Here is a 17149-nt window from a genome sequence, read left to right on the forward strand (position 1 = left end):
GAACATAGGAGTCAATAACGTAGAAAATAGAAGCAAACCAAAAAATTATTTAATGCATAATAGTCCAAATTATGTATATACTAAGTTAAGATTTGAATACTGGTATTTTTATATCCGTGTTTCAATGGTTTCTGTTGAAGTGTAAGATATACAAGAAATAGCAGAAAACAAACAGACCTCGTTAATATTTCATTAGAAACCAAGAAGGTGCCACTTCATAAACTGTGCTCTTCACAGTAAAGTGCCAAGTTACTCTAACAATTTCTACACCATATTCACCCCAATGCTTAGTGTTCAAACGATGATACGGATGGCAGTAACACACTGTCCATTCTCTTGCTCAGACATAACCAGCTAAATGCTTTGTGATGTAAAGACGCTTGTAATAAATGATTTCTTTCCTTAGTTTCCTGAATGGTTGTCCTGTATTTTTGACAATGTTCATATGATATTAATTCTGTGGTGATGGTTTTAATGGGGAGATGTATTGAGTTTTTAGGATTGTGCAGGGTGGCAATGGAATCTAAACCTCATGAAGAGTGAATTGTGTTACAATAAATTGCTAGCTTACATTTTGAATTTTAAATTAGTGAATTTTTCTTTAATGTTTAGGTGAGGCACGTTGCTAAATTGTTTTAGGAGGCTATACACAATACTGAAATAGCAGAATTTAAGTATAGCTAAAGAAGACAAGGTTGGGTATTTATGTAACTTGTATTAAATAACAAAAACGCTAAGTTAAAAATAATTTTCCGAAGGAAATCCAAGTTTGAGAAGCAAATGAGACAAGTAAACAAACTGGCATTTCCAGACAGTACAAATTTATAGAACTGTAAATTTAGCAGCACCAAGTCATAAATGTGACTGCTACAAAACAAACACAACTGAACATAACAGAAAACAATATTGTCTTATCTGGCTTTTCTTTTAGAAAAGTGTGATCATGCTGCAGGACCAACCAACAATTGTTTTAAATAACAAAACCCACGTGAACCATTTCCATATAATGAGAGACTGAACAACTTGAAACCATATTTTATAATCTCCATCTTTCAACAAGTAGAGGAAAGGTATAAAATGGTCCGTTTGAAACAAACACCGTTCCAGTACAATGCAACACTGCATGAACTCAGTTTTGAGTTTTCCTTCAGATGGCTGCGTCGTAGAGTCGATTCCAGGTCCAGCAAAGAAAAAAACAAAAAACATATTAGAGATATCCGTTGTGTTCAAAGGTCCTTCGACGCTCAGTCTCACGAGGAGCCGATGGCCAGCGTGTCAGTAAGACGAGCCGTGACCGACCCCAGTCTTTGGAAGTTTATGAGCAGTCAGAGCCGTCGACGGGGTGGTCGAGTCACAGACGGAAGGTTCCGACTGCCGGACCACCTCGTCCAGCTCGCCGATGAAGTGGTTCAGTTCCTCCAGGCAACGTTCGCGGATCTCCCCGAGGTTCTCCCTCAGGGGAACCTGCAGCTGCTTCTCCAGGTTGGGGTCTTTGGCCACCAGCATCTTCACCACCATGCCAAATGTCTCGCAGTCTTGCCGGTAGACCTGGAAGTTTGGTACCCCCACCCCAAAACGAGTTGTTAACAAACAGTCAACAGATTTACATCCATTTATATGCAGATTTGAAAGAGTTTTAAAAAAAAAGTGTCATTGGCACAGGTCAAACCTATAAGAAAAAAAAAAAAGCTCTTAAATGAGAAGATGAAACGATGTTTCCTTCCTGCTCAACTTGACGCCTAGGTGTCAATATTCAATGAGCCAATGAGCCCGGGTCGATCCTTCTGGTGTCAACACACGTCACATAGTGTCAAAAAGATAAACACTCATCTGCTCAAGTTTAATGAGGACCCTTTAAAACAGGACACGGTGGCACAAGAGGCATAAAAACACAGCTTTAGTGGAGTCTCACAGGCTTATAACAGGTGTTGGAGGGACACTGACGAAGATGAGCTGGATCTTGTTTGGGAGCTGCCATTTCACGCCGTCTCAAATGTCTCATAAACTAAAAGAAACAGGCCCCTGGGAACCACATAAAGTGGTTTGATTGGCAAAGATGCCAAAAACAGAGATTCGTTTCTAACTCCCAAGTTAATTTCATTTCCAAAAGGTTGGCCCTCCATTCCTGCCATCTAATAGAATGGATTACAATGAAGAAAAAAAAATACAAATATAAAGACACACGTTTACCCATGAGGGTTTTTTTTAGCTTAGTTTGTTGCTCTATTTCTCTAAAAAAGATGGCTATATCCACACTGGCAGGCCTCACAAACACATCTCAATCTCAGTCTCTCATATGCTGCTTCCTCCTCTCGTTTTCTTCCGCAGGATCTTAAACTTGGTAAGTTCTTTACCCGGACTAAGTGGAAGTGAATTGAACTTTGACTTAATAATCCAGCCGGCTACAATGGCCCTTCCGCAGGCGGTGGCTTTCAAACTCACTGGCATATTTAAAGCTTTCCACAATGTTCCTGGAACAGAGCGTGTTGGCGTGGAGGACAGATCGCAAATAAAGATCTCATAACAGGGTGACCTGGATCCAACAGCTGGATGCATTTGTTTCCAGGAAAACTGTGGTGAACATAAGAGGGGACCTAAAACAAAACGGATTCTGAGGAAGAAGTTACACGGCAGCCAGACCAACGCGCGGGTTAAGAAAAGCAAGACCCAGATTGCTCCGCCCGGCTCATTTCTTATCAACCTCTATGGGTCTCATTCAACAGCTGATCACCTGCTCGGATGAAGTATGCAATAAAGTGCGATGACAACAACTTGTCAGTTGTTCCTAGATGTGCGGACAACGCATTTCCTGCATTCAAGCGCGCACCCTGAGATCACTCCCTTCTTATCCAATCAGAAAGCAAGAAGGCCAGGACTCGTCTTTGGGTGGAGTCACTGTTTCTAAAAAAAAAAAAAAAAAAAACTTGATTGTCAATAGCTAGTTAAAGCAATGGGGAGAATTTCTGTCTTGGAGCCAAATATATTTGGATTCCTTACCAGAGTAAATGAAAGTTCTCTTTGTATCACCACGTGGCCTGTGACGAGCAAAGCATACAAGCTCTCATTGCCTCTCATGCCTTGTCACTCACCACAACGCGCTACTGTGCGCCGCAGGCCAAAGTCAACTTGGGACAATCAGAGCGGTTGGCGGCGGAATTACGGCGGGCCGATTTCACTTCGCTACACAAACACACGGCGAGGCGGCGCGGCGATGGAAAGTTCAGCTCCCGATCGGCGAGAGGCGGGGGAGACGCGTCGCGAGGCGCTACCGGACTGAGATGGCTAGACCAGATTGAGGGCAGAAAGCCAAAACATCTGGCCGACACTTGTCAAGAGTGGCCGAGCACGAGTGCCCCCTGTGAGCTTTGTTGTTTCAGTCACAAGTGTTTAGCCGTGTGTTCTGGGGCAGGTTTGAAAGACGAATAGCGGCCAGCAGACAACTGCTTACTGTATTCCTTCTCCAGCGGGCCGGTCGGTTCTGTCTGCCGCTTTGGCCCGGTAGCCAACTGATTCTCTCGGGTTTTGATTCAGGCTTAAAAAGTGATTTACAAAACACTATTGGGTCAGAAAGACATATCCCACCTGGTTGTGCGTATGAGCCGAGAAACAAATCTGAATTAACTCAAAATCACGAGTAAACAAGCCGGCCTTTCATAACTCAGAATACCAAGTTCTGCTAGGGACTTTTCAGGAATCAAAAAAACCTGGAAACGTCATATCCCTGTGAGACTGGAGTTACTCATTCTAATCTACAGTTTCCCATAATTCCATGACTAGTTCTGCGGATCACAGGCCATAGAAACATGACCAATACACAAGCGCTTATTCTTAACACGGGTCTTGGCAGTCAACCTAAATGCGTACTGTATGAAATGACCACAGAGCCTGAGGGACCCGGAGGATGCACAGACTGAGGCGGGGGGGGGATGGGTGGTGTTGGTGGGGCACAGTCCATAAAACAGGCCAGGAGCTGCAACGTCGGCATTCTGGCGGGCCTAAAGGCTCTGTGGCGCAGCCCAGCGTGAGCGCTGTGGCGCGCGCTCCGTGGGGGGGGGGAGCTGGCTCGGGTTTAACGCTCCCAGTAAAGCAGCGGCGGCGCTCGCTGCTACAGGAATGGCCTTCATTAGATAACCACGAGCAGAGCTGCGAACCTCGGGCCCCGGGCGCTTTTGGCTCCGTTAAGCTTTTGATTTATTGTGTACGCAAATCGATGCCATGTCTGCACTTTACCCGGGTTGCTGCTTTTGTTTATGCGTAGAATGTACACTATCGCAGTGTTCTAAACCGCTGTGTGCGGGCCTTTTTATGTACGCGTGTGTGTCCATATGTAAAGATGAGTCAAACACACAGGAGGGCAAGAGAGTTGCGATGTTTTGAGCGATATTAAGTGGAGGCCCTTATGAGCCATTGCTGCAGTTAGACGAGTCACCAGGAAAACTTAATATGTTACTTGGGCCAATAATGAGCCCTTCTTCTCTGCAACTGATGTCTGGCTGTCGATTTTCAGATGTGTCCGCCATTGTGACCAGTGGACAGAAAAGCTCATTTCCTGCCTCGTTAGGTAAATAAGAGCCGATTGTTCCAGAAATGCCTATCCACTAAAATCAGCCAGGTGTGAGTCAGACGAGTGAAGGCCACCATGTGTACGGGAGCCTTTGCCAAGCGCGTGCACCGTGGTGGACGTTTATGGAAAAGACTTAAAAATGTAAAACTTGAAATGAGACGCTCGTAAACGCAGTTGTTTTTCCCCAACTGAGGGCCGCTGGCACAAAACGGTCACATTTTCCTTTACAAATGCAACTTGGATACCGATTAAGACATTTTATGGTATCAATCCAAAAGAGTGACAAATCATCTTTAATCATATCCCTCCGAGAAATGTGTGAAACATTCTTCAACTCATTATTTAAATAAAGGTATTTTAATACCGAACTACGCGCGGAATCATTTGATCACTCAACAACCCCCCCCATTGTCAGAAAGAGGTGGATGTGACGTCCCCTTTTATTTATGTCACTGGCTATTTCCTGTGCAGTGTTTACATTACATCAGCAATGATTAACTAGACTGTAAAATGGATGAATGCTAGTGGGACCTTTTTGTTTTCTGCATGTTTTCTATACCTCAACCTGCTTATTTCCAGACGTTTTCATTTGATTAGTGGTCTGCAATTAGATCAGTGGACCTTTTTTGGAACGTCAAGTGGCTGTTACCTTCTCGATCTCCTTCGCTTTGGCTGCGATGGCCAGGGCTCGTCGCTCTTGAACGTTGTCCGGGGACGACTTCTGGCTCTCCTCGACGGCTGGAGCCATCAGAGGCTCCTCCTTTTCTCCTTCGAGAGGATGATTCTCCTCCTACAGCAAATGAATAAACAAAATACAAAAAAAAAGGTAGGGGAGAAAGAGGTGTGAGTCACGGCGCAATGTATGCAAGTGATGATTACAGAAACATTGTTGAAAATGTGCACCACTGCAGCCGCGTTGACAGAAACGATGCCTGCAATCGAAAGCATACAGCGAACGGGGAACGGAGGTCAAAGGACGCAGGTCAGCGACTTAAAGCTATGACCCAACCTCCGTTTTGTGTTTAACTTCACAGGAAAGACGTGGTTGACGAGGCGTACCAAAAAGGATGAAGCTCTGCTTCTAAAGCTGAAAGGTCACAGGCGAGTACTGTGGGTAGTCCACTTGCAGAATAAGGGATTTGCCGGCATTACAGCTGTGAGTAAGAAGCAGCAGCTCGTATGCCGTATTCACCACAAGAGATACGGATCATTTTTACGGTTCGTATTTCTGAGCAAATTATGACTAAACCTGCAAACTTGTAAAATTTGATACTTTGAGATGTTTTTAATTATCTTACGGGGGAATCTGTCGGATAGATAGGAAACCCTAGTGCCCATTAGTACAAATGAAAAGAAAAAAAGAAAGCCAGAAGAAAGCGCAAAGGGGAGAAATGAGGCCAACTCGGATCACTGCTCAATTTCTTTTGCTCATTTCTTGATACTATGAAGACTTTGAAGGCCAGGGAGCAGCGCTGCCCAGCCATGACTAAAGTCCACTCATACATTATGGGAGACGGGCCACGGACAAAGTCATAACATTAAATCTCTCCATGAGTGAGGGAAAGACGTCGGAGCGGGCGGTACATCACCGAGCAGAGCGTGGTCTAAAATAACAACTCGTGAAGGCATCGTCCAATTCTGTCCTCGAAGTTTTTGCTCGGGAGGAGTCCAGCGCGTGTGTTTGTTAGCGTACGGCCTGCCCATCCCTGTCCGAGTCGCTCACTTCAACTCGCTGGCCACCGCCAACCGCAAAGGGATGTTACAATGTGAGAAAGCTGGGCAGATGTATTTCGTATAGGTAATTTCTTTTCAATGCAATACTAAAAATGATTAAAAATGGAAAAAAAGGTTACGAGTTATGGGGTTAAGTCGCAGTTATTACCTCATCGCGTTATCCTATTCAACCATCTGTGTGAAATGGTGATAATTTGCAGGCTCGTTCTGGAGATTTGACCCTAGTTTGGGTGTAGTCAGATGTCCAAGTGGACATTTGAGGAAATCTGCTTCTTTGGAGGGATCACACGTCTGGCCAACATGCATACATACAAAGACCGCATGTAGGCAGGGAAACAGCATGAGTGTATCTGAACCAAATATCCCTGATGTGTGGAGACATTTAACTTTGCTCAATGAATGTTACGGTGATGGCGGCGCTGTAGGAGGAGTGGTCCTCTGACCGATCGGGTTTTCATGTGAGGATGAAACGTTCTGGCGACCTTTTCAGCTACAGGATATGCTCTCCAGCCACTACTCCATGACGGCTCAAAGCCACAGCGGGAGTCCCCCCCCCCCTCCCCCATCTGGAACGGCTGTGTGTGTGTGAGTGTTTGTTGAATCCCAACAGCAGGCAGTGGCAGGGGCCTTGAAGTGCAAGCTTTACTGGGGGCACAGGCCTTTCATCTTGGCCAAGGTTATGGGGTCTGTGCCCCCAGAAAAGAGAAAAAACAAAAAAAACAATGCACCACAAGCTAGATCAAACAGCAAAAAGCAGCAGTGTGCATCAGTGTGTGTGTGTGTGTGTGCGGAGTTCTTGGTAAAACTTTCATCACAGCAGTTGATTGGTTCTTACCAAAATGCACATACAGACGAGAGCGCTCGTTTCTCTTCTGTATCTAGTCAGTTCTAAAGTATAAAGCAAGTGCACAGATTTAAAAAGACATCAAAGTGCCTGCTGTGCAAGAGGAGGATTCAGTGTAAATAGACATGGCTGCATGACAATTTAGCACCAGTGTGTTCTGAAAAAGATCTGATGGCTGCTAATGAGATAAATAAAAAGCCTCACTGGATAACAAAGCGGCACTGGAGGTTAACGCTTTCTACATTGTTTTCGATCAAAGGGAATTTTTGCACATTATGCCGTGGCTTTCCCAATGTGTGCCTCAAAATCATCCATCCCATAAGCGCCATTACACACGCCGGCTGATGATGGCTCATCAACGCCGTTGCTGCATTACCCATCGATTTTCCACCGACGCTTTGACTGCGGGACAGTCACAGCTAACAAACATAGTCGGCCCTGGCCTTCGGCAGGCAAAGAAAGAGAAGGAAGCGATTGTTCATTGTAAGTGATGTAAACACACCCCCAATGAGTTCCACGGGGTGGCTAGTTCGGGGGGGACCGAGATCCCGTGATAAAACAGGGGACCTCGGCTACCGAGTTTTAGCCGCTTCGCTTCTGGGTGGCCGCAGCCAGACGCATTGCGCCTGATCACATCTGATTCTATTTACACTCCTCTGCGTCGTTGGAGACGGATGATATCGGCGGTTATTTGCGATGCGGGCGGGCGGGAGGGATCGACATCCAGTACTTACTCGAAACCGTAAAAAAGTAGATTCGTCGTTTTATTTTTTTTAAGGGGGGGCACTTTAAGGAAGCGCTCATGCTTTCGTCGACACTCGAGCCCCTTTCCCCTCCGTCGCTACAAGTGCTCGTGATTGAAGTCTGCTTACAGCACAGGTAAACAAAGCATAGGCCTGACGGCTTTCATGCTCTGCGTGAGGGCCACTTTAAAACCCATTAACATACTTCAATGGGACGAAACACTTATTACAACGACGGAATTAAAGAAGTTCCAGATGCGTCCCGCTGTGCGGTGACAAGGGGGCGGGGGACCGTGATGTGTAATAAAGTAGAGCTGCAATTCGGAGGCTGAACTGCTGCATTTATAATATACAATAATAAATAGAAGCTTATACTGTCAAAAAAGGCCTGTGGTGTCGTTCAAGGAAGACCTGCAGTGTCACAGTTTGGTACCTTGATTGAGGTCGCGCTGTGTGGCGAGCCTTCTCTTGACAGACCAGGAATTTTATCTGAAAAAAAAAAGAAGAAGCAAAGAAAGACAACAGTTTGACAACGTGGGACTTGAGTGGAGTGCAAAAAAAACATAAAAAGATAATGGAGGGAAGAAATTCATTGGAAAAGGGAGAAGTATTATTATTATTAAAATGAGTGAGTATGTGTTTATGGGAATCATGGCTTTGTAAAAAGGTGTAGATGGTTGGATCCGGACAGGTACGGAGGATAGAACATCTGGGGAAAAAAATCAAGGTACAGTTGAACCGGACACAATTCTCCTCTCCTCCTTTTCATTTGTTCTTCCACCAGCTTTTGTCTTACAGGCCACACGAGGCTTCAGACTAATCAAGTCTACCCACAAACACGCATCCCGCTATGAAACAAAAACACCCCGATGAGGAAGCTTTGGCTTCAGGAATATCCATCAGACATCCTATAGCCTTTCCCTCTTCGTCCACACACACACACACACACACAGACACACACACGACCTGGTGGCATCTTTATGAGGCCTGACAAAGTGGCAGACGGAGCGGGGAGGACGGCCGGCTGCTGGAGACATTACAAACCACTCCGCGTCTCTCATGTTACCCATACTGGGAATAGGTTAAGTTTAACGAGTGTAACCTTTGTACATTTCTGAAACAAATCCGCGGCGTGGAATTTCACCTGGCCCATGTCGATTTGTTTTGAAGAAAGTGGAAATGTAGTGCTTGGACTTAAATTGGGAAACTGCTGGCAAACTTTCCAATGCTGTCCACGACTGTACTTACAAGTCATTTTTCTCTGAGAATAGGTCTCTTCATAGCCAGCAGGAAGAGCGACCGGTGAGGTCACTGGCTGTGGACCTCATAACTAGGCCTTCTCCTCTGACCAGAAGAACACCCACTGCTCTGTTACTCGGCTATAAAACATCATCAATGCCGTTATGTTCTCCTTTCACGAGGTTTAAACATTTGAACACATGTGGCAGCAGCTTTTTGTCACACAACAACCACTTGTAATTCTAAAAAAAGGTCCACTGATCTAATTACAGACCACTAATCAAATGAAAATTGTCAAGGCGAGCACTGACGACGGTAGCAGAACTAAACCACACGGAGCCACGTGCGGAAACAAGGAGGTTGACTAGCATTCATGCATTTTACAGTCCAGTTAGTCAAAGATGTATTACTGATGTAAACGCGGCACAGTGAACGGCCAACATCAGTAACAGAAATAAAAGATGGACCCGATGAGAGCAGGCATTAAAATTGGCATTGCCGCCTGCAGACAAGTGTTTGAAAAACAGCTTTGACGTGGACTGTAAACTCTGCTGCTGCCTCACAACACCTTATCAAAGGCATTATTTCCTGAGCAGACAGCGTGGGGCCTAACGACTCACGACTGAGGGGAGAATAATGTTGGACAGAAGCGGTTTCATTTCCTCAGTTGGTCTGGATAATTACTTTTAAAATCTCATTTCCAAGCGGCGTACATTTACAGATGAGCGTGGGAACAGTGGAAAGCGCTGGCGGACCTCCACAGCAAATAGAAGTGCTTTAAAAGGGAGGGAAGCCAGTACAGCAAAGTCACCACTAAGTACTAATCAAGAAACAGAATTCATGATGCAACATCAGACCTGAGTGAAAAAAATTTGAGGAATCTGGGTTTATTGTGGTCAGAATTAATATTGTCAGTTATTCTGAGCGGTTGTATTATGCCTTGTTTCATAGTGCGTGTTTAAAGTTGATTTCAAATCGATTCATTCAGTCCTCCGTCCCTCGCATCCTTCTCCCGTCTTTCGAGACTAGAAAGGCTACAATATTTGCTTCTAAATGTTTCTATGACGGGACAAGGATGCAAGGAGACACCTGAGGAGGAACAACAAGCCTGCGTGGTCCGGGTCACTCAGGTCCAAGCTTGCTCACATGGTTAAATGTACAGACCCAAAGTTTCAGGTCCACTCTGTAGAGGAAAGAGCGCCCCCCAATGGTGCTCAGAAACTCCCTCTGGACCGTCCACATCTGAAAAGCCAGCCAGCCAGGTTATCAGTCACGGAGGAGACGGTGAAATAAAAAAAGCTCTTGACAATGAACGTACTTTTTAAAACCTGTTCTGTAAAAACACGTCAATCACCTTTTTTAAATGACCCGAAGCAATTTCCCCATCCTGGCCTATTGTGTTTTTTTTACACCGCGTCAGGACTCTACGTACCCTTGCCTTGCTGTAAGGGAAACGGCAGCGTCTTGGCTCGGTCTGGCGAGTAGCCCCTGCTGCTGACGCTGGAGCCGGAGCGACTGTGGGGGGAACGGGGGGCGTCGCGGCGCACGGGAGAGCGCTCTCTGAGCGGAGGGAACGGGACCGCCTTTCTCCTGTATTGGTCTCTGTCCTCCCTGGAAAAGCAGAGGGATAGTGTGGGCTGTCATATCTTAAGAAGAACAATAGGGCAAACACCAAGTGTTTTGGTGAATGACACTTGAGTCAAGTAGATTTGGTGCAATAAACAGGCACTTTGCCCTTTCCATAGCACAACACCCCCATCTAGCGTTGGGTTTTAACCAACTACCCCCCCCCCCCCCCCGACTGCAGCATTAGCTGTATGCAACAGGGCAATGAGTGCACATGGATGCCCCATACAGTGGCTAAGCATGCATTCATGCATTCGTTCATACCCTCTGTCCAGGTTGAGGATGGCTTGCACAAGTGTGTCTTCCCCGCTCTCTGGGAGCGATCGGGCCGCTGGGTAGATGCCCTGGTTTCGCACGCTGTGCTGAGGGGGAGCACGAGCGCTGAGGGAATGAGCATGCACAAATGTTATGGATCCACGGCAAACAACAGCTCAATGAGGTCCATTTATTAAAAATAAATTAGGGATTATTGGTTTGGATTTTCTTCTTCGTTTGGAAAAAAAGTTCCTCAAACTGGCCAAGTATGGTTATGACTTTACACACAACACATGACCATCCGCCAGGCTGAGATAAAGAAAATGCTTCTACAATATCATTACTGCTGATGCACAAGAACATTACATGTCATTTAGCTGAGGCTTTTATCCAAAGCGACGTACAGAACAAAAAAGGATTAAAAAAAAGAAATGGCAACACTAACAAGCTACAGGTAATGTATTTTAAGATATATCAATGTGGAATGCATGTGCAGATGGTCTCGAGCTGATATAATAATCTACTGTGTGGAGTATTTAGTTTGTGCTTCACAATAAAAAAATGTATCTCTAAAATAAACGTACATGGTTATGTAAAATATACATAACCAGGTACATCGAGTAAAACAACCCTTTCACCCCTCCCTGTATGTCTTTATAAACATTTTGACATGTCTCATTTTCAAATGGCCGCTGACCCTTTACCGACACTTACCCCACCCCCCAATCAACAGGCAGGAACTGACCTCAGAGGCCTTTCACAGCTCTAGATGTCCGTTTGGGGTGAACGACTGTGTCACATAGTACCCAGTTGCAAATCTTGAGATGACCAACATTACAAGCAGGTAAACAGACTGAATTTGACGATGTCAACTGCGGTTAGTTCGGGTTCGGATGAGGGTCATATGCCCTTACCACAGTGCCTGATGGAAGCATGGCCCAGGGTTTGGAGTGAATATGGCCAATGATAAAAAATACAATTAAAAAAGGTAATAATAGTCTGTGGCCTTACTGGGGACACTGTTGAGCAACAAAAAGTCTGCCGAGGTGGGTGTAGCTTGTACAAGTGTGGAGCAAGGTGAGGACCTAGACCACCACGACTGTTGGGAGGGTGAGACAGGCCGATACGGGCAGTGGCAGACATTGGTCCGTCATTGCTGCTCTATAAACATGGATTTCAAACACATACTGAAAAAAGGGGCCAACTCTAGCAGCACCCAGTGGCTTAATAGCCAAAAGAGTGATTTTACATTTGAAAAATGTTTCTGTAGGCAGGTTTGGTATTTTTTGGAAGAAATATTAGCCAGTAAAATGAGTTACCCAAACTCCAAAGGCCGCCCTGCGTGTGGGTCCTCCCTGGGCACTCTGTAGGGGTAGTCCTCCTAAACAATGGAGTAAATGTCAATCAAATGTTTTGATTATAACCTAAAAGAGAGGTGTTACGGAACCTACCAATGATTCATCTGGAACTTTGTACGATGAAGTTTTTATATGAAAAAGCTCAGGTGGGTATGTCATGGATTCATGACCATCCAACTCATATTAGGTTGCCATTAAATACCTTTATTACTTACTTTTTTATTTTTAGAATGTGTCTCAAGTGAAATGTCACTCATTAGACAATAAGCTGACGAGCAGATAAAAAGGAAGACTTGGAAATATCTCAACACTATAGCGCCCTCAGCTGGCTAGCTATAAGTGTAGAGCTCAAACCAGCAATAGGATACACAGGTAAAATGTCTGCAGCATGTTTAAGGCTCTTTAAGTCCAAATGTGTGTATAGTGGGAGGCATGCAGTAGTATTAATCGTATTGTTAACTAAAACATTAAGAGCACAATGGCCGTGAAAATATTAACATCCATGTTTGCTTATCGAAGTAAATCAATTACTTTGTAAAGTGGAAGCTGATAATGTTGCTAATTTTATTGTGACTGAACATCTTGTTTGTAACAGTCCGTTCCTCTATTTCAGTGATCTGTTTGGTTTCACCCTCACGTCTTGCAAATATCAAACAAGCAACTTTCTTCCAGAGGAAAGGCAGTCTTTGAAAGTTCTTAACGACAATAAAAGCATTCATTTTTAAGTCCTCACCCTCCTCGAAGGTGGAACGGCTCGGCGTTCAGCGGAGAAATGAACGTTGTCCCCATGGTAGCTCCTCTGATCTTCATGATAATTACGTGGTCCTGCTCCGTTTGGAAAAAAGCGCGGACCTGCTTCATATTCATACCCGCCGCGGCCATAGTCGTCCTCCGGCCTGCCAAAGGGTCCCCTTCTATCCGCTGTGCCAACTGCCCGTGGGTAAGGACCCTAGCAGGAGAACATTTCATGTTTGCATATTTGTATATAGATGTGGTTTTCAAAAATTGTGATTTGTGGAAATCTATACTTTTTTTCAAGGTGTGTCAGCTCAAATGCACTTAATTAAAAGTATAAAATGCCTTGGCATACTTTGATCAGAAATAGTTTGTATCACGTGCTGTCCAACACCGTCAGGAAAAATTACATTTATTCATAACAGTTATTGAGCAAATACATAATCAAAATGAGTATTTGGAGTGGTTAGCTGTATTTCAGCCCTCCTTCACCCAATCATTTATACAAGCTGCTTGGAAGACAAATATCTACTTGTGTGTTTGTGTGCGGCCACTATGTACACACTTACTGGTCTCTCTGGCAAAAAGCGATCCTCATAAACCTCCCGTATATTCCTTTCTCTCCTGTACGTCACTGTAAAAGGCAGGGGATAAGATACGCTTTGTATATGCAACCGTGCAGGTGCAATTCCACAAAAAAAACCACAGCAGTTTATGTATGTATTGACTGGGTGTTTGTTCTACTCAACTTCTTCATACGGCAATATTTCAGTAATAAACATAACTAAATATGCAAGGACATGATGAGGATAGTTTGGTTCAAATTTGATGACCAACAAACATAATGGACATAACTTTCTTTAAAACATTTAAGTTTTGGCCCAAGTCAGTTGTTCAAAGTATAGAAATGCTCTGAATATTGTTTGGTTAGATGTCTTTTGGGCTTAATGTCCTTATGTCGTCGTTGTTGTCCTCTAGTGTAAGAACAAAACAGTGTTAGATGAATGTAGTGTAAAGAAAGAGCTTGATCCCAAACTTACTTTTAGACTCAAGGACCTCTGGGCGTGATATAGAGAAAACACAATCTTCAACAAAATCTGTAAAAAAAGTAATTTCTTTCAAACAGTGTCAAAGCTATACACATGGAGTACGTTTTCATGCAACTATTTGGGAGATAATCCTCGTGATCAAGCTTTTACCAGTTGTTCCAAACGTGGAAATAGTGCAGGTTTTATTTGGTTCGTAAAATAAAACAGGGAGTCAAGCTGCTTGACTGAGATGTGATCAAGAAGCTGAGCTGCCTGAGGTTTCTTTCTGCACAATAGACGTCTGGGTGAATCTAACGTTGGACCACTAACAACACATTAAACATACCACTACATTAACAACACCCAGACGTTAAGTCACAAGAAGCACTGTCATTTGTTCTTTCATGGGGAAATAAACTACGAGCTACTATAACGTTAGCTCCGCGTAGAACGGACAGCTAGCGTGCTAATTAGCTCAAGTCTATATATGCTCCAAACATCCACACGTTATATTTCATGTGATAACAAGTTAACGAATCTATGCCGACATACAATATCCTACACATCTGTTTGCGGCAGAAATATGCATATAATGGATCAATACGTGTTCAATAACTCACATTAAAAGGTCCTTTATTCCACACGATTTGAAAAACAATCTCACCTTCTACAATGGTTTGGTTTGGTTAGCCTAGCCTAGCCTAGGGACATGGAGAACGCGTTTTATTGGACGAGGAATGAGCGTGCGTCATAAAGCTGCGACGTACAGACATGTCGTTTGTTTCTTTTCGCTGAACGTTAAGCTTCATACAAATCCACATTATTTTAAACACACATACGATATTATTGAAACCTTGGAGGCTGTGTTGGTGAGTTATTTGGTTAATGTGTTCTGCTGCCTGTAGTTAACTTACGTTAAAATGTGTAACCCAATATGAATGGTTATTTAACCAAACTAGCAAAGTAACGTTAACAAGGTGTGCATTGCACTATTTAACTTCACTTAGGTAACGTTATATGATAATTTGGCTGTTTTTTGATCTTGCAGTGTGTCATATGCGTCCAGTATGAGCGGGGGTTTGGCACCAAGTAAAAGCACTGTGTACGTGTCGAATCTGCCATTCTCTCTTACCAACAATGACTTACACAAGGTAACTTAAGTACCAGCATCACTCGATGGTGTGGCCGGTGTATTTAAATGTTGAATTCTTTACTGAAACGGATACTGTTGTCTCATTTCAGCTTTTCACCAAATATGGAAAGGTCGTAAAGTAAGTAATATCTTTCTCGTGGTTTATTTATTATGAGTTATGTCTTACAGCAATGTGTAAGCCCAACTGCTGAGGGAAGGCTACATATATATTCTAAAATGGGTATTAATAACTGTTATGCTTCATGCAGGGTTACAATTGTTAAGGATAAAGATACTCGCCAGAGTAAAGGGGTGGCGTTTGTTCTCTTCCTGGACAGAGAATCGGCTCATAACTGTGCAAGAGCAGTCAACAACAAACAAGTGAGTCCGTAATAACAAAGACCAGTAGTGTTCACATACCGTACGCCACTGATCATCATCCGACTGGGTTGTGTTTGATATTCACATGACCGAGTTTCTGATGTGTTCGTTCCCAGTTGTTTGGCAGAACAGTGACCGCGAGCATTGCCAAAGACAACGGCCGAGCAACTGAGTTTATAAAAAGACGAAACTACACAGACAAGACTAAATGTTACGAATGTGGGGTCAGTGCATTTAAACATTTATTCCTGTGAGTTGTATTACATTAAGTATATCTGTTTTTCTGCCTTGAATGAAAAAAATACATATCACCAAGATAGTGATACGGATTTTGTGTGTTTATCGATGAAACAGGACACAGGCCATCTGAGCTACGCATGCCCAAAAAACCTTCTTGGAGAGAGGGAACCTCCAAAGAAGAAAGAAAAGAAAAAAAAGAAAAAGGCTGAAGAACCCGAGCCTGTGTAAGTCTTTAATAGCTGATATTGATATTGTATGTGAGATTGGGCTTTTTAGTCATTCTTAAGTATTTTCCCTTTTTTTATAGTGAAGAAGAAGAAGAAAGTGAAGAAGAGGGAGAGGACCCAAACTTAGATAGTTTGAGCCAAGCAATAGCTTTTCAGGTAAGTTTCTATATATAGACACATTTGTGAAAAATGCAACGTACTTAGTCCCCCTTAAAACATGCCATACTATAAACTTTTTTATTTTCTTATGCCATTCAATGTTACAACATTGTTATAGCACACTATACTGTGATATTTTATGACATACTATCCTATGACTCCTATGATCTTTAAGTAGTTTATTTTGTCTCTCCAGCAAGCTCGTATTGAAGCAGAGGAGACTCACAGGAAGCAGGCACGTGTGTCTCAAGAGGAAGGTGGTCGTGCTTCAACATCCTCTGATTCTAAGAAACCAAGGATCAAAAAGAGTGCATACTTCAGCGACGAGGAGGAGCTTAGTGACTAAATATATAAATACGCAGTTTGGTTGTCAAATTGTGCTTTTTCTTTTAATTGTATAGTGTTATAGTGTGGTTTCTTCCTTTCTCCACATTGAACTAAAAGATTTTCTTTCGGTCTATAAAAATACCCTGATTGTTGAATGTGTGTTTTAAAAAAAAGATCTCAATCCATAAAAACTTGTTTTCTACTGAAAATCCAAACAATTGTTGGTCGTTATGTTGCGAAATGCGGAATCAGATCATCTAAGCGCAATGTAAATATCCATTCATATTTATCATTGATCCATTATTGGATGATTCCTTTTTCTTGTAGACAATGTGTGTACATTCTAAATATTACATCCCCATAACGTATATTTGAAGTCTGAACAGATGAGGATTCACTTGATATCCCAATATTTGAGAGTTCCTGTGGCCCTGAACCCAATCCTCACATTAAAAGAAGCAACATGATAAAATGAGAGTCACAGTAGTGGTTTGCTTGGAAATGTGTTTTCTGATGTTCCCTTGCGTCAGCACGTACATGAATGGAAGGCTTTCCCG

General features: G+C 43.5%; 2 protein-coding genes across 4 annotated transcripts; one reads left to right on the plus strand and one right to left on the minus strand.

Annotated features, from left to right (window-relative positions):
• Positions 1 to 14885, minus strand: pphln1 (periphilin 1). 3 transcript variants are annotated; one of them, XM_037462182.2, is made up of 11 exons: positions 14791 to 14885; positions 14139 to 14195; positions 13668 to 13732; positions 13097 to 13312; positions 12325 to 12386; positions 11015 to 11131; positions 10557 to 10735; positions 10289 to 10366; positions 8319 to 8374; positions 5214 to 5354; positions 1 to 1548 (listed from the first exon to the last, which is right to left on the minus strand). In XM_037462182.2, coding segments are annotated over exons 2-11 (1188 nt in total). In that variant the 5' UTR covers positions 14140 to 14195; positions 14791 to 14885; the 3' UTR covers positions 1 to 1275. The 3 variants fall into 3 exon arrangements, with proteins under 3 accessions (XP_037318079.1, XP_037318078.1, XP_037318080.1); XM_037462181.2 differs by having other exon boundaries at positions 2 to 1548; positions 14747 to 14875; XM_037462183.2 differs by lacking the exon at positions 10289 to 10366 and having other exon boundaries at positions 4 to 1548; positions 14747 to 14874.
• Positions 14869 to 17082, plus strand: zcrb1 (zinc finger CCHC-type and RNA binding motif 1). The gene is made up of 8 exons (XM_037462185.2): positions 14869 to 14995; positions 15175 to 15277; positions 15369 to 15397; positions 15528 to 15639; positions 15756 to 15863; positions 15994 to 16103; positions 16187 to 16262; positions 16462 to 17082. The coding sequence occupies exons 2-8, from the start codon at positions 15194 to 15196 to the stop codon at positions 16609 to 16611; spliced, it is 669 nt and encodes a 222-aa protein (XP_037318082.1). The 5' UTR covers positions 14869 to 14995; positions 15175 to 15193; the 3' UTR covers positions 16612 to 17082.
• Positions 17083 to 17149: the final 67 nt, after the last annotated feature.

Source organism: Pungitius pungitius, chromosome 2, assembly GCF_949316345.1.
Source record: "Pungitius pungitius chromosome 2, fPunPun2.1, whole genome shotgun sequence".
Lineage (NCBI taxonomy): Eukaryota > Metazoa > Chordata > Actinopteri > Perciformes > Gasterosteidae > Pungitius > Pungitius pungitius.

Excerpts from the sequence above, each read along its gene's own strand:
- zcrb1 (XM_037462185.2), top strand. The coding sequence starts at position 15,194 with ATGAGCGGGGGTTTGGCACCAAGTAAAAGCACTGTGTACGTGTCGAAT. Across the intron at positions 15,864-15,993 it reads CTAAATGTTACGAATGTGGG|GACACAGGCCATCTGAGCTA; the intron begins GTCAGTGCATTT and ends TCGATGAAACAG. Across the intron at positions 16,104-16,186 it reads GCTGAAGAACCCGAGCCTGT|TGAAGAAGAAGAAGAAAGTG; the intron begins GTAAGTCTTTAA and ends CTTTTTTTATAG.
- pphln1 (XM_037462182.2), bottom strand. Across the intron at positions 12,387-13,096 it reads CCGTTCCACCTTCGAGGAGG|GAGGACTACCCCTACAGAGT; the intron begins GTGAGGACTTAA and ends TCCATTGTTTAG. Across the intron at positions 11,132-12,324 it reads GGGCGGCCTTTGGAGTTTGG|CGCTCGTGCTCCCCCTCAGC; the intron begins GTAACTCATTTT and ends TCATTCCCTCAG.